Here is a 17897-nt window from a genome sequence, read left to right as displayed (position 1 = left end):
AGGTTCATGTTAAAGCATATCACTATATGAAACGCGCACAAATTATTTTGATTTAATGACCATTCAGAGATTAGAACTGACAGGTTGACTTATAATGGAGCCTCATTGACTTGTTAAGCATTTTAACCATCACAGTCATACACAGACTGGTTGGTATGTCAAGTGGGGATACATTTAAATATTGAGATGTTCAGCTATATCCGCTGAGCCCCTCATGCCCCCATTGCTGATTGGTTAAACTCACTGCTCAAGTTGAAATACCCGCGCCATCGAATTGCTAGCTTTCTGTGGCGCAGCTGGCTACCGGTATTTCAAGAGTCACGTGTGTTTGCAAGAAAGATGACCCAAGATCTTGTCTCAGTGCGAGCTCGTGAGGGAGGAAGCTATACTGTTATACTATAGATATTTTATACTGTGGCAGCACGACGCCGGTTACATATGCATGTATGTGTTGTGCGTGGGTGGGGGCGGGGCGATGTTTAGAAACCTGACATAACGAGGATGCATTGTCCTGACTCGTGCTGTGGCAGAGTGTGTGCGACAGCACTGTCTGATTGATAGGAATGAGCCGGGGCAGGTATGGTAATAAGCACCGCGTCTTAACCATAAGACAAACAGGTTACACACTGAGCCAAAGTGACAGCTGTCACTGTGTTTTAATGACAGACACAACCCAAGGTGACCACCAAACAGTCAGGTGAGATGACTACATGGGTAGTGTTTACATTACACACACAAATACGTCATATATACACAGGGCCTGTTTCCTGGACCCAAATTAAGTTTAGTCCTGCATTAAAACGCATTCTCAAGTGAGAATCTGCATTTAAAATGTATTTTAGTCCAGGGCACAAAGTGTCTCATAACATGGTCCTGCATGTGTTTAGAACGTATTGTTTTGACCATTGAAAATGCCTATGAGTGCTGATATAGAATCAGTTTTACCTTTCAGATCATAATGAATAAGACTGGGGGAGCGGTATTAATACAGGTTAATTATTTTATCATTTCATTTCACCTATAGTTAAATAAAGTTGAGTAAACCCGAAAGGGCTTTGTCCTCAGATGATACCAGGTCATCGTGGAGGAACAGCTGATCTCTCTCCTGTACAAACACTAATCTAATAGAAAGCATCAAAGCAACTTCCTTCCCAACGACACTGATGAGGACATACAGTGAGTGGGTTGCCAGGCTAACGTCAACATTTCCGCCTCTGTCTGTCACTTGGCAAGGCTACGCTACATGTCTCCCGTACAGTGTGTGTGTAAAACAGTAATTAAAGCCAGTGATGTTTACTGTAAGATCTTTTAGGTTCAGATTATCCCTGTGGGTGCCATCTGCTCCAGGTTGTGAATCTGGGTATGGGGGCCTTTCTCATTCACTGGAAAACACCCTACACAGGACAATATCTAAATCCCTTTGGGGGTGTTCCAAACTGGGTATTAACCACAGTGTGTGTGTGAGTGCGTGTGTGTGTGCGTGCATGAGTGCATGTCTGTGTGCTTGAATTTCCTGTCGGTTTCTGTGTCTGTGTCCTGCCAGTGGTTGAGTGTGTCATGTACATTCAGTCAGTTCACACAGAGCCCATGTGTTGATGTTGTCCAGGGCATTTAGACATTTACCAGGCCAGGGTCAGATTAGGGCACAGCCAGTCCTTCACATCTTTATTGCAGGGGTGCGTCCAAGCCCTAAGCGAGATTTGGTTGCTCCCCTCCCCACCACCTCGAGGACAAAACATTTCAGTGTTTTTATAACAAATTTCATGCAATTCTACTCATTTTGCCATGGGGCAGAGAGAACATTTTTTGCTGTTTTACAGCTAATTTCCTGCAATTATCCCCATTTTGCCATGAGGGTGGAGAGACATTTTGTAAAAGTTTTGAAGCAATTTCCTGCAATTCTACATATTTTGCCATGACGTATGCTATGTTAATGATATCTGAGTGAGATTGACTAACAAAATCAATGGTGGCCCACTGAAGGTCAGGGCCCCTGGGCACGTGCCTTGCGTACCCGGTCGATATTCGGCCATGATTTCTACAAGTTTAGATAGCTGGCTAGACTAACTTACCAATCAAAACATTGTTAGCTGACATGGCTAATTGAGTGACTGTCAGTGACTGACATAACAAGATACAAATTGCTGATGCACAACCAAATTTTGAACTTGCACCTTGTGTGTTCTACTATTCTAGCTCTCAACAGTAAGTTTCTTTTAAAAAATACATATATACAGTGGGGAGAACAAGTATTTGATACACTGCCGATTTTGCAGGTTTTCCTACTTACAAAGCATGTAGAGGTCTGTAATTTTGTTAATCATAGGTACACTTCAACTGTGAGAGACGGAATCTAAAACAAAAATCCAGAAAATCACATTGTATGATTTTTAAGTAATTAATTTGCATTTTATTGCATGACATAAGTATTTGATCACCTACCAACCAGTAAGAATTCTGGCTCTCACAGACCTGTTAGTTTTTCTATAAGAAGCCCTCCTGTTCGCCACTCATTACCTGTATTAACTGCACCTGTTTGAACTCGTTACCTGTATAAAAGACACCTGTCCACACACTCAATCAAACAGACTCCAACCTCTCCACAATGGCCAAGACCAGAGAGCTGTGTAAGGACATCAGGGATAAAATTGTAGACCTGCACAAGGCTGGGATGGGCTACAGGACAATAGGCAAGCAGCTTGGTGAGAAGGCAACAACTGTTGGCGCAATTATTAGAAAATGGAAGAAGTTCAAGATGACGGTCAATCACCCTCGGTCTGGGGCTCCATGCAAGATCTCACCTTGTGGGGCATCAATGATCATGAGGAAGGTGAGGGATCAGCCCAGAACTACACGGCAGGACCTGGTCAATGACCTGAAGAGAGCTGGGACCACAGTCTCAAAGAAAACCATTAGTAACACACTACGCCGTCCTGGATTAAAATCCTGCAGCGCACGCAAGGTCCCCCTGCTCAAGCCAGCGCATGTCCAGGCCCGTCTGAAGTTTGCCAATGACCATCTGGATGATCCAGAGGAGGAATGGGAGAAGGTCATGTGGTCTGATGAGACAAGAATAGAGCTTTTTGGTCTAAACTCCACTCGCCGTGTTTGGAGGAAGAAGAAGGGTGAAAAAAACCTGCAAAATCGGCAGTGTATCAAATACTTGTTCTCCCCACTGTATATATATATAAATAATAATTGGGGGGGGTTCGAGGGCCCCCTAGCAGCCTGGGGCCCTAAGTGACTGCTCATGTCGCTTATGCCTGGAGCCGGCTCTGGGCGCATCTCAATAGTCTACAGTGGCTTCCTCCAATTTACTTCAACTGCACTGATCTGAAACTACAGGATAGGTGAAAGCAATATGATTGATGCCTTGTAAGGAGTTGTTTTTACCTCACCTGTTCTTTCCCAGCAGTGGAGATTAATGAAAAGAGAAAGGGAGAAGAAACTATTTTTGACTATTGAGATGCACTCCTGGATTAGCCATGGCCTCAAACTAGAAATTGGATCACTGTTGAATTACAAAACTGTCATAATAGTACAATAACAACATAATAATTGATTACACAATTATGCATTCTACAATAACTCCTGTCCTACAGTTAGTTGACAACTCATTATAGACGTCCATGTTCAGACAAATAGATTATTTTAAATATGTTCTCCTCATAACACACCTTATTGCAGAAGACGTGAACATGCTCTGAGAAGCCGACTGCATCAAGGGCATTGGTTTATTTACCTTGGTTGCACAACTAGGTTTCAGGCAAAGAGAGACGCAGATTACTTCACGCTCACAGTGTTTTTTTCTCTGCTCATATGTTGAGGACATCTGCCGTTCTTTAAAAAAAAAAGACCGGGAGAAAGAGAGAGAGAGTTTCTGTGCACTCTTTCTATTGCTTTTTGGGTCTCCATCTCTGTAGAAACAATAGGTGGTGCGTCTGATTTGGCACCATATTCCCTAAACAGTGCTACTTTGGAAGTCCCTCAATCCAGACAAAATACTCCAAGCTCTGTCCCCAGTGGAAGTTGACAGCTGTGTGTATGCATGTGCGTGTGTGTGTGTATCTGCCTGCATGTGTGTAGGGCTGTAAAATTGACAGGACTAGCACACCATAATAATCCTAATTGGATTGTTATAATCCATAATAGTCCTAATTGTCCATCAGATTAGTGCTCAGGGCTATGATCATATCCACCCGCAATTTTTCACCCAAGTTGATATTTAATTGGTATTGACATAGTTTAAAGAAATAAATGGCCAAAAATAGGACCTTACAAAATTGCTGTAAATTATTTATACAAGCTTATTGTGCATTGTAAGATATTACAATTTACTTGCAACCTTTGTGATTTATGTTTGAACTTTGATTCCCAAATCATGAGTTGAAATTCAAATTGAATTTGCAACACCCCACAGGATGTAGAATTTGAATTTGAGTGACAGGAAGTAGAATTTAATTCAGTCCAATTCTAAGAAATTCCACTCAGTACTAGAACATAAGAGTTTCATTGAATCTAACAGGTCACACTTCCAGATACCAAATAATATCTAACTTTTCTCTGGAAACAATGTTCATATACTCTTTTAACCTTCGTGCTTAGAATAGCCAATTATATTTCCAATAACCATTTGATTTGTTTGCCTCAGGGTCAACTTGGTGTCCTGTGGGTTCTTAGGTATGCTCCCTCTAATTCTCCTCTCTCTCTCTCTCTCTCTCTCTCTCTCTCTCTCTCTCTCTCTCTCTCTCTCTCTCTCTCACCTGCTGTCTCGACCTCTGAATGCTCAGCTATAAAAAAGACAACTTTACTCCTGAGGTGCTGACCTGTTGCACCCTCTATAACCACTGTGATTATTATTTGAACCTGCTGGTCATCTATGAAAGTTTAAATATCTTGAAGAACAATCTGGCCTTAATGGCCATGTACCCTTACAATCTCCACCCGGCAGCCTGGTTAGTCTCTAGGTTTCTTCCTAGGTTTCCGTCTTTCTAGGGAGTTTTTCCTAGCCACTGTGCTTCTGCATCTGCATTGCTTGCTCTTTGGGATTTTAGGCTGAGTTTCTGTATAAGCACTTTGTGACAACTGCTGGCTTTATAAATACATTTGATTGATTGATTGATTAAACTAAAGCATTCTGGGAAATGTAGTACTTCCCCCCCATATTGAATACAATTAATTAAATATAATATCTTAGAATATTCGCATACAGGTTTTGTTTTTCTTGATAATTTATAGTTTCAACAATATTGTATATGCATGTATATTATGACAAGTTTGATGTTTTATGTACAAGATGTATACTACCGGTCAAAAGTTTTAGAACACCTACTCATTCAAGGGTTTTTCTTTATTTTTACTATTTTCTACATTGTAGAATAATAGTGAAGATATCAAAACTATGAAATAACACATATGGAATCATGTAGTAACCAAAAAAGTGTTAAACAAATCAAAATATATTTTATATTTGAGATTCTTCAAAGTAGCCACCCTTTGCCTTGATGACAGCTTTGCACACTCTTGGCATTCTCTCAACCAGCTTCACCTGGAATGCTTTTCCAACAGTCTTGAAGGAGTTCCCCCATATGCTGAGCACTTGTTGGCTGCTTTTCCTTCACTCTGTGGTCCGACTCATCCCAAACCATCTCAATTTGGTTGAGGTCGGGGGATTGTGGAGGCCAGGTCATCTGATGCAGCACACGATCTGGAGGTGTGTTGGGTCATTGTCCTGCTGAAAAACAAATGATAGTCCCACTAAGCCCAAACCAGATGGGATGGCGTATCACTGTAGAATGCTGTAGAATGCTGTGGTAGCCATGCTCGTTAAGTGTGCCTTGAATTCTAAATAAATCACAGACAGTGTCACCAGCAAAGCACCCCCACACCATAACTACCTCATGAAGCTGGTTGAGAGAATGCCAAGAGTGTGCAAAGCTGTCATCAAGGCAAAGGGTGGCTATTTGAACTCTGTGTCTTTCTTTCCTGTGGTGGTCCTCATGAGAGCCAGTTTCATCATAGCGCTTGATGGTTTTTGAGACTGCACTTGAAATTTTCCGGATTGACTGGCTTTCATGTCTTAAAGTAATGATGGACTGTCATTTCTCTTTGCTTATTTCAGCTGTTCTTGCCATAATATGGACTATCTTCTGTATACCACCCTTACCTTGTCACAACACAACTGATTGGCTGAAACGCATTAAGAAGGAAGGAAATTCCACAAATTAACTTTAAAAAAGGCACACCTGTTAATTGAAATGCATTCCAGGTGACTACCCCATGAAGCTGGTTGAGAGAATGCCAAGAGTGTGCAAAGCTGTCATCAAGGCAAAGGGTGGCTACTTTGAAGAATCTCAAATATAAAATATATTTTGATTTGTTTAACACTTTTTTGGTTAATACATGATTCCATATGTGTTATTTCATAGTTTTGATGTCTTCAATATTATTCTACAATGTAGAAAATAGTAAAAATAAAGAAAAAGCCTTGAATGAGTAGATGTTCTAAAACTTTTGACCGGTAGTGTATATTTGTATAGACTACACCTAATATAGAATAGAACAGGCATTTGAATTTCATTGAATTTCACTGAATTCAATTATATTTCCTTTAATTGAAATTCGAATTGCAATTCTGTATTCTCTTTGCAACTTCAGTTAATGCAAACATTTTATTGGAATGTATGAGGCATTCTAAATTCAATTCTGAATTGAGCCCAACCCTGGTGTAAACACAGCCAAAGTGTCAGGGAACGTCTCTGTTGAATAGTTGTCAGGCAATATTTTGTTACCCCCTCTGTAAGGTAAAGTGGAACACTGTGAGAACATTCACTCAGAGCTGCACAACAAACCCATCTGCTCCCTTTTGCTTGGCCTCAATCCAAAGTGAATTAACTTACAAAAATGACTACTATGTGCTTACAAACATCCATTATAGAAGTAACAAACAAAATTCATCCGTTTTGACGAAATGAAAATTGTGTGCATTTACGGCAGTGTTACTATAGGCCTTGATCATATAAGGTGTATGCTCTCATGTTGCACAAGTTACTACTCTTCATAAACATCCACATATTACATATATTTTTTAAGAATGGTAATTGTTTAAATGAGAAAAACATAAACAGTGAATTCCTGGTCTCCTTGACTGCAAAGGAAAGAAGTGGAGCCAGAGCGATGTGCTGTTTAACAAAGCAGAAGGGGGCCTTTCTGCCCTGCGTCCAGGTGTCAAAGTCGATCTGCTCCTCTTCTCCGGCACAGAACCCATCTGAAAGCATCAGATCACAGAACCAGCAGCATCGCTCCGCTTTTGTCCTGCTGCACAGACGCAGCGCTGTATACCATGGTACGGTGAAGTCCACATACACAAGCACCTGCAAATGCAAGTACACGAACATACAAGCAAACACAACCACACACACACAACACCCAATACACAATATATACACATACTGTATACTCTTAAAGCACACACCTGAGTGCATGCACATCAGCTCACACACATAATCACACACACACACTTACATAATGAAAGCTCAGGTTGTGTGCGATAGCAATAAGACTTCGGGCTGAATCCAGTCAAACATGCCATGTCTTGCAGTATAAAATCACTGTCCAAACACACGTGTATCGTACTCGGAAAACCATAAGCAATGACGTGTGAAGGTTTTTATTTTGACAGTAATTACAGATGTGCATTCTTATTATCCTCAGAGAACCTCAGAGTCATCCTCTGGCATTAGCCTACATTACATGATAACCGTTCTATGAAGTTTCTGACTACAGTATGAATACTGTGTTTTAAGCTTGATTGAATTGAGCCCGAAGACAGGTTTAGGATCCATTTTGACTGTCTCCTTCTTGTTGCACATAGCAATATGCACAGCACAATGAAAATAGGCTTAGACATTTCCTCTACTGTTTTTAACATCCATGCATGACCAGACTTTAATGTAATGTTTTTTTCTGCATTTTCTGTATTGTTGGCCCTACCTTAGGATTTGATCATCTTAGGTAGCCTAAGTAGGTCCCTTTCAATCTGTGTTGGAAAAAAATGTATTACCAAATTACTGATGCCAGAATTAACCCAACTGATTCCAAATTACATCATCTCTTTTGAGGGTTGGTGGGACATCTGCATTGCAGCACTGGTGGGGTTTCCGTTTCAGTAGCCAATCTTCCTTGTATAACCAAATAGGCTGCGTTTAGACAGGTAGCCCAATTCTGATATTTTCTAAACTAATTGATATTTTGAGTGGCAGGCGGGTTGAATAAAGAGAAAACAATACCTTATAAAAATCCATAAATGTATCATTCTTCTACAATTGATATCTATAGGCAACATCAAGGTTTTCTTTCATTATTTCAGACTATCTGGCACTAGTGCGTAAGCCTATAAGATTTAGGGCCTAACTGTACGTGTGCCAAATAGCCTACACGCCAATCGCCAAATGCTTTGGGAACTGGCAGAAAACGTCGATCCATAGAGGCAAAAGGACAATGTCGGAGTTTAATTCAATAAGAGAAAAGCTGTGAAATGGACAGTTGAATATAAAGAGAAAGGAGGGCCAGAAAAGTAATGTTTGGGAAAGATTTGTCGAAGTGGTTAAAGAAGATCATAGCAATGCCGGCTGTGTTTTGTGTGATGATTGTGAGGTGCTATACAAATGTAACAGTCACAAGATGGGGACTTCAAATAGGCCTATGGCACATCTAGGGAACTGTTCAGATTGGTTAAATGGAAACTGAAATCTGGACACTAGATTAATAATATTTACTGCAATGGGGGCTTTACTGAGGCACTGCATTGTGGTTGAGCAGTGAGAAATGCTCTGAGAATAATCATTATAACAACAAAACAATTATATACTGACTGCTGAGAAGATACCTGTTGTAGGCTATTGCATTTCTGACAGTTTATAAGAATGAAAAATAAGCGTTTTCTGTGCATGTCTTGGTTGTTTTTATGATTAAGCAGCTCTCGTTATGATGAAAACAGTACATTTATGACAGAGATGTGCAGAGTTGACTTTTCACCATGACATTTTTGTGTAAAAATGTCCCACCCAAAAACGAATAGGATTTTAAACATGTTCCCCAATGTTCTCAATACAAAGCATGCAATCAGAAATGTCTTTAGAAAAGTCCCCGTAGACACTGGTAAATAGCAGTGCGATCCCAGTCACACCCATGGAATCTAATGGGGGAACGATGTGAGTAGAGGTCCATTTAGAAACAGGACAGGGGTATATACCAGGCACACACTGGATCTATTGCTACAGAAAACAGCCCTTCAACACACCTGCAACCATAACCTGAAAATATATTTCCTATTAAAGTTGAGCGGTGTCCTTATTATTATTTGAGTAAAATAGAAACCAGTGTCAGTTATATAGTTGAGAGTAGGCCTAAGCTATGGGTAACCAAGAGAAGCTGAAAGGTCTGTAGAGTTCAAGCAAAATAAATGCTATACAAACTTTGACACTTTTATCTTAAAAAGTAGTAAATTATTGCTAAACACAGTTTGTGCAAAATTGATAAATAATTGTTTTTCAGTCTTGAGCGCATCTATATGATGCAGTCAAAACATGCAAAACACACTTTAAATAAAACATAAATAGGACGATTATCCGTCCGATTAATAGTGAATATGATCTCTGATGCTCATATAAAATATGCAGCCATTGGGGCAGTTTTAATCCTAAAGAAGTTATGGAGAAAGAAAAATCTGTCAATCGTAACCATGAGATAGATGTAGGTTTGATTGTCACATACAGATCATGGTTACTGCACTGCTTCTTAGCTTTGTGTAACTAGGACCAGATCGTTATGAAAGAAAAATAACTAAAATGCAGGGCCTCCGGATATCCCGGGACTTCTTTACGTGTAAAAGCAAATGCAAAAATGCTAAAAACTGTTCAAATACAATGTTATTTTAATGTGAAAAGTAATTACCTGCCCTTTCATCTTGTAACAATGTGGTAGTACTGCAATTCAGAAGAGGCCATGTTTTTTTTCTTACTCTAAAAATATAAAAAATAGTAATAATTGTACTGCTATGAAAGACTGGTAACATCAACCATGTTATACTTTACTACGAAATGCTTTATCCCTTTGTTTTTTTCTTTCTCACATCTCACATTTTGAAAACTATTTATTATAAGTAATCACACCAATAATAGTAAGACCTTTAATGAACTCATACTTTGTAAATATTGATAAACTGTATTTCCTTCAGTCTAATAAATTATTTTTACATCAGTGATATAATTGTCGTGACCCTGCAGAGGTCATTCATGCATATTAACTGTGAAGCAAAGTTGACATGAGCAGGGTCAAAGGACATCTAGGATTTACACACGCCACCTTTGTGTACTCCCTCAAAGCATGTTCTCCAAAAATAAATAAATAGTTAGCCTTTTCTCTATGAAAACCCCTGCAGTTTCTCTGGACAACCACAAGTACTAAACCAGTGTCATTTGAGCTATGTTACATTCGGTAAACAAAAAAAGAGGAAAAAAAGCATTTCCTAGTTGCCGTTACAGAAATGTCTCGCAGTCTCTATCTGGTTCTCTGTCGGGGGCGGGGCAATGTTCCCTCAGGTCAGTGTTCCTTGACTGTTCGGAAATCAGAACTTGGAAAAGTTCACTAGTCGCCCGTGTGACACTGTCGTAAGACGGCGGAGAGGAGGTGGAGGACAGGGTCTCCATCAGCTCCATCTCAGGCCCCCCGTAGTTCTCCTTGATCATGGAGGCTATGAGGCCCTCTTTCTCTGGAGCGGTGCCCCCGTCGCCCGTGGGGCTCTGCGTCAGATTGATCTGCATTGATCTGTACAGGAAGGAGGCTTGCTTCATTTGCCTCCGCACCAGGTGCCTGCGGTAGCACCTCTGGATGACAGCGGCTGACACATCCTCCTGCTTGCGCCTCAGCGTGGTGGTGATGGGCTCGTAGGAGATCTTGGACGGATTGGCCATCATGAACTTCTCCTCCATCTGCTGTTTGAGAGCATCCATCTCGCCCGACTCGCCCAGCACGCGCTTGGTGAAGGCGAACAGAATGTCCAGGCAGTGGATCTTATCACCGCTCACCATGGGCAGGTCCATGGAGATCAGCTTGATCTTGTTGGGCTTGCCGATGCGCAGCGGCTCCGACAGCGTGTCTGCAAAGTCTGACAGCTTGGCATACTCGATAAACTGCGTGGCTTCTGGGTCAAACTTCTCCCACACCTCGTAGAACATCTCAAAGTCATCCTCACTCAGCGGCTCCGTGCTCTCCTCGGTGGCCACGCTGAAGTTCTCCAGGATGATGGCGATGTACATGTTTACCACTATGAGGAAGGAGATGATGATGTAGGTGACGAAGAAGGTGATGCCCACCGAGGGGTTGCCACAGTTTCCCCGGGCGTTTGTGCCTGTGTGGATGAGGTTGGGGTTGCACTCTTCCGGAGAGTTGTTGAGGATGGGGCTGAGCAGGCCGTCCCAGCCTGCCGACGTGGTGATCTGGAACAGACAGATCATACTGTTGCCGAATGTCTCGAAGTTGAACATGTCGTCGATGCCTGCCTGCTTCTTGACGTAGGCAAAGTTGGCCATGCCAAAGATGGCGTAGATGAACATTACAAGGAAGAGCAGGAGGCCGATGTTGAACAGGGCAGGAAGGGACATCATTAAGGCAAAGAGTAAGGTCCTTATTCCTTTGGCTCCGCGGATGAGTCGCAATACTCGTCCGATCCTGGCTAATCGGATGACTCGGAACAGAGTGGGCGACACAAAGTACTTTTCTATGATGTCAGCGAGAACGATACCTGGAAGAAAGGAGGGGAAAAAAACATGAATGAGATCTCTGTACTTCTAATAGACCATCATGAACCATTAAATGGCATAGAGTAAGGTCAGCTCTTTCACGTCATTTAGCAGATGCTCGTATCCAGAGTGACCTACAGGAGCGATTAGGACTAAGTGCCATGCTCAAAGGCGATTCGACAGATGTTTCACCTAATCAGCTCAGGGATTCGAACCAGTAACCTTTTGGTTACTGACCCAACACTCTTAACCGTTAGGCTACCTGCCGCCACTTCACACTATGTACACAATATCTTATGGAATTAGGTTGACAATTGGTAACCAGGAGTGAATTAGGCTGAAGGAGAGGGTCTCCTTGCCATCAATATTAAGCTGCCTTCTCCTCCCTGTAAATTCCAGCTTCCTCAATCTCACTCACCAATGAGCCCATGATAAAGGCTTCCACTCTTACTACAGAGTCTGTCTGCCCTCAAATGACATTCATGTTGCCTCCCAGCCCTCTCACCCCCACAACCAATTTACCATCTGTCCCTGATTTGTGACCCTACTCTCCCCATGGAACTAGACTCGCACCTGAGATGGATTGGGGAGGGCGGTTGGGAGCCACCCTTGAGAGCCATATGACAAGACCCCAGCCCTCCCACCATCTACAGTCAGCTGATGCAGCACCTCAATCACGCCCAAATCACCCCCACTGACAGCCCTGATTGCTACAATTACCTTCACCTCAACAGGGGCATCCTTGCCCACACACGTCAGTTAGCATGGGGGCAGCTACTTAGATTCGATCTATGTGCTGGCCCTTTGGTTCGCTTGAGTTCCCCACCGGGGCAATGCAGGACGTATATGTTCACAGAAAGGGAAATCCGTTTGGCGGATACTGAACAGAGGCTATTACCTAGTGTAAGCACAGTGCCCCTGGTTCATCAGATATATTCCCACTTACTTTCAATGACTTGATTGACATGATAGATAACCTTGCCAAATGGACCCTAAAATATTGGATGATGGCCAAGGTATATTGTCCATTGCATTGAAAAACACAATTAAGATTCTGAAATGTGTTCTTTGAGCATGACATTTTTTGGAACTAAATGAAAATAATTTGTAATCTGTTGATTAGATTTTTGTTGGTAAATTTCAAGGTCCCAAGCTAAATGTCATAATCTGTGTACGGGCCAGCTAGTGACATGGAATACCTTGCTTATAGACAAGTTGGTTGTTTAGCAACAAAATCGATGTGTGCGCAAGTATGTGGCAAAACAGTCGGGGTTGGCTTAGATTGTTGACAACTATATTTAGTCTCCAAATGTTTATTGAAAACATAAATACATTTGCACAAGGAGCACTTGTTGTCCCTCAAATACATTGTTACAGTTGTTGGTTAGCTAGCTAGCTAATTTTAGCCATATTAGCGTTGACATGAAATCAGTCAAAACACCACAAAACAAGACATGGTATCAAGAACAAGATAAAACTAGCTGAAACGAGCCACCTACAATTCCCCACATGGCAGCTTCTTGTCATTATTGCTAGCTATCTGACCGTTCAGAATCATAACAAAGCACAGCTTCTGGCCCCATTAATGCGCACACATTATTTTCGTGACATTGTCAGCCAACCCAAGGTCAAACCGTTGGCCAGCCATCAGGTACAAATAGCTACATATAGCAACCTTATTCCAGTATAACTGCCAGTTGACGAACCCATGTAATTACATTGTAATAAGAATAATTGAAAAACCCTGATTAAGCCCAAGCAACAGACTCACCAACGATGGAGAGGATGACCACCACAAAGTCGAAGATGTTCCAGCCAATGGTAAAGAAGTAGCAGCGCAGCGCCACGATCTTGATGAGGCACTCGCAGGAGAAGATGATGATGAAGGCCAGGTTGATTTTGTTGAGGATGTACTCCATATGGGCCGGCTGCTCGTCCGTCTCCACCATCATGGTAATCATGTTGAGCAGGATGAGGACCATGATGATGATGTCGAACGCCTGCTTGCCCACCAGGTCAAAGAAGAAGCCCTGCACTTGGTTCTGGGAGAAGAGAAGTGGAGTGAGGAGTGGGTGAAAAGCTCTTTTGGAACGCAAGACGCTAATACACTAGGGCGAAGAAAATTAAAGGAATAGTTCACTTTTTTTAGGTTTTAACCTATTTTCGACTTATCTGGGGTGTTATCGAAAATAAGCTAATACTTTCAAAAAATGAGCTATCCCTTTAATAAGATCAAGAAAGTAGGGTTCAATTAGCTCCAGCTTACCACTGGCCTTGGAATCGGTTTCTGAGGCTTTTTAGACCCTAGCTTCTTCATGGCGTTGTAATACTTTTTCTGTTCCTCTGTCATGAAGATGTCTTGCCCACCTAAGTAAAGAGATGTCCCTTTTCTGTTATTTTCACTGTGAAAATAACACTTTTTTTTCATGGCAGGTATCTGGTTTGTTCACATCAAACCATTTGTTGGCCATGATGCTTTTGATACTTATCTTTCGTTTCTGCTGGTTGAAGTTGTCGATGATGACCCCGATGAAGAGGTTGAGGGTGAAGAAGGAGCCAAAGATTATGAAGATGACGAAGTAGAGGTACATGTACATGTTGACCTCTCTGATAGGCTGTTCCTCCACCTAGTTCAGCCAGGGAAAAACCATGTTAGAGCGATACATCATTCAGCTACATTTTTATCAGTTGAAATCTGTGTTTTCTGGTAAATGTTATGGTGATATTGCATCAAGGCATGGTTATGACAAAGACAGCCATTAATGAAAATACCAAAGCTCTAAGTACTAAACCCGTTCCAAAATGTTATAAATCAAATCAAATCAAATGTTATTTGCCACATGCGCCGACTACAACAGGTGTAGACATTACAGTGAAATGCTTTCAAAACAAGTACATTGATGTTTAATACTTACAGCACGAGAATCCACTGCTGCATACATGATGTCCATCCAGCCTTTGAATGTAGCCTTGTAACAAAGGACATCAACTTAAATGAGCATGAGGAGGTTATTAGAGGTGGTGTGCCACTATTATCGCCATATAAACACATGCAGAGGACAAAGGATGCATTTGTATAGACAACGTTCATGCAGTAAAAGTTGTTTGGTTTTGAAATCAAATTTGAAGATACACTTCATTACCAAAAGTATGTGGACACTTGCTAGTCGAACATCTCATTCCAAAATCATGGGCATTAATATGGAGATGGTCCCCCCTTTGCTGCTATAACAGCCTCCACTCTTCTGGGAAGGCTTTCCACTAGATGTTGGAACATTGCTGCGGGGACTTGCTTCCATTCAGCCACAAGAACATTAGTGAGGTCGGGCACTGATGTTGGGCGATTAGGCCTGGCTCGCACGGGGCATTGTCCGTTGCATTGCCAGATGGTGAAGCGTGAATCATCACTCTAGAGAACACGTTTCCACTGCTCCAGAGTCCAATGGCGGCAATCTTTACACCACTCCAGCCGACACTTGGCATTGCACAAGGTGATCTTAGGCTTGTGTGCGGCTGCTCGGCAATGGAAATCCATTTCATGAAGCTCCCGACGAACAGTTCTTGTGCTGATGTTGCTTCCAGAGGCAGTTTGGAATTCGGTAGTGAGTGTTGCAACTGAGGACAGACGATTTTTACAAGCTACAGGGTTCAGCACTCGGCGGTCCCATTCTGTGAGCTTGAGTGGCCTACCACTTCGCGGCTGAGCCGTTGTTGCTCCTAGACATTTCCATTTCACAATAACAGCAGTTACAGTTGACCGGGGCAGCTCTAGCAGGGCAGAAATTTGACGAACTGACTAGTTGTAAAGGTGGCATCCTATGACAGTGTCACTGAGCTCTTCAGTAAGGCCATTCTACTGCCAATGTTTCAAATCAATTTATATTTGTCACATGGGCCGAATATAACAGGTAGACCTTACGGTGAAATGCTTACTTACAAGCCCTTAAACAACAATGCAGTTTTCAGAAAATAAGAGTTAAGAAAATATTTACTAAATAACTAAAGTATAAAAAGTAATACAATAAAATAACAATAACGAGGCTATATACAGGGGGCACCGGTACCGAGTCAATGTGCTGGGGTACAGGTTAGTCGAGGTAATTGAGGTAATATGTACAGTACCAGTCAAAAGTTTGGACACACCTACTCATTTGTCTTTATTTTTTACTATTTTCTACATTGTAGAATAATAGTGAAGACATCAAAACGATGAAATAACACATATGGAATCATGTAGTAACCATTTATTTGGGCTGCAATTTCTGAGGTGCAGTTATCTCTAATGAACTTATCCTCTGCAGCAGAGGTAACTCTGTGTCTTTCTTTCCTGTGGTGGTCCTCATGAGAGCCAGTTTCATCATAGCGCTTGATGGTTTTTGCGACTGCACTTGAAATTTTCCAGATTGACTGGCTTTCATGTCTTAAAGTAATGATGGACTGTCATTTCTCTTTGCTTATTTGAGCTGTTCTTGCCATAATATGGCCTATCTTCTGTATACCACCATTCCCTTGTCACAACACAACTGATTGGCTGAAACGCATTAAGAAGGAAAGAAATTCCACAAATTAACTTTAAAAAAGGCACACCTGTTAATTGAAATGCATTCCAGGTGACTACCTCATGAAGCTGGTTGAGAGAATGCCAAGAGTGTGCAAAGCTGTCATCAAGACAAAGGGTGGCTACTTTGAAGAATCTCAAATATAAAATATATTTTGATTTGTTTAACACTTTTTTGGTTACTACATGATTCTATACAGTGAGGGAAAAAAAGTATTTGATCCCCTGCTGATTTTGTACGTTTGCCCACTGACAAAGAAATGATCAGTCTATAATTTTAATGGTAGGTTTATTTGAACAGTGAGAAATAGAATAACAACAAAAAAAATCCAGAAAAACGCATGTCAAAAATGTTATAAATTGATTTGCATTTTAATGAGGGAAATAAGTATTTGACCCCTCTGCAAAACATGACTTAGTACTTGGTGGCAAAACCCTTGTTGGCAATCACAGATGTCAGACGTTTCTTGTAGTTGGCCACCAGGTTTGCACACATTTCAGGAGGGATTTTGTCCCACTTCTCTTTGCAGATCTTCTCCAAGTCATTAAGGTTTCGAGGCTGACGTTTGGCAACTCGAACCTTCAGCTCCCTCTGGCTGGCTAGGCCACTCCAGGACCTTAATGTGCTTATTCTTGAGCCACTCCTTTGTTGCCTTGGCCGTGTGTTTTGGGTCATTGCCATGCTGGAATACCCATCCACGACCCATTTTCAATGCCCTGGCTGAGGGAAGGAGGTTCTCACCCAAGATTTGACGGTACATGGCCCCGTCCATCGTCCCTTTGATGCGGTGAAGTTGTCCTGTCCCCTTAGCAGAAAAACACCCCCAAAGCATAATGTTTCCACCTCCATGTTTGATGGTGGGGATGTTGTTCTTGGGGTCATAGGCAGCATTCCTCCTCCTCCAAACACGGCGAGTTGAGTTGATGCCAAAGAGCTCAATTTTGGTCTCATCTGACCACAACACTTTCACCCAGTTATCCTCTGAATCATTCAGATGTTCACTGGCAAACTTCAGACGGGCATGTATATGTGCTTTCTTGAGCAGGGGGACCTTGCAGGCGCTGCAGGATGTCAGTCCTTCACGGCGTAATGTGTTACCAATTGTTTTCTTGGTGACTATGGTCCCAGCTGCCTTGAGATCATTGACAAGATCCTCCCGTGTAGTTCTGGGCTGATTCCTCACCGTTCACATGATCATTGCAACTCCACGAGGTGAGATCTTGCATGGAGCCCCAGGCCGAGGGAGATTGACAGTTATTTTGTGTTTCTTCCATTTGCGAATAATCGCACCAACTGTTGTCACCTTCTCACCAAGCTGCCTGGCGATGGTCTTGTAGCTCATTCCAGCCTTGTGTAGGTCTACAATCTTGTCCCTGACATCCTTGGAGAGCTCTTTGGTCTTGGCCATGGTGGAGAGTTTGGAATCTGATTGATTGATTGCTTCTGTGGACAGGTGTCTTTTATACAGGTAACAAGCTGAGATTAGGAGCACTCCCTTTAAGAGTGTGCTCCTAATCTCAGCTCGTTACCTGTATAA

General features: G+C 42.0%; 1 protein-coding gene across 1 annotated transcript in view; it reads right to left on the bottom strand.

The window, feature by feature from the left end:
- Positions 1-8428: 8428 nt before the first annotated feature.
- Positions 8429-17897, bottom strand: part of LOC311100152 (sodium channel protein type 2 subunit alpha-like) — a 156785-nt gene continuing 147316 nt past the window's right edge. Inside the window, exons 21-25 of the mRNA XM_084140932.1 lie at positions 14717-14770; positions 14287-14428; positions 14068-14168; positions 13573-13843; positions 8429-11803 (exon numbers count right to left, since the gene is read on the bottom strand). Of these exons, the coding sequence (XP_083997058.1) occupies positions 10539-11803; positions 13573-13843; positions 14068-14168; positions 14287-14428; positions 14717-14770 (1833 nt within the window). The 3' untranslated portion in view covers positions 8429-10538. The remainder of the gene's footprint in view (positions 11804-13572; positions 13844-14067; positions 14169-14286; positions 14429-14716; positions 14771-17897) is intronic.

Source organism: Coregonus lavaretus (assembly GCF_964263955.1).
Source record: "Coregonus lavaretus genome assembly, chromosome: 2".
In the NCBI taxonomy this organism is placed as follows: Eukaryota; Metazoa; Chordata; class Actinopteri; order Salmoniformes; family Salmonidae; genus Coregonus; species Coregonus lavaretus.
This window is presented reverse-complemented; position numbering and strand designations above follow the sequence as displayed.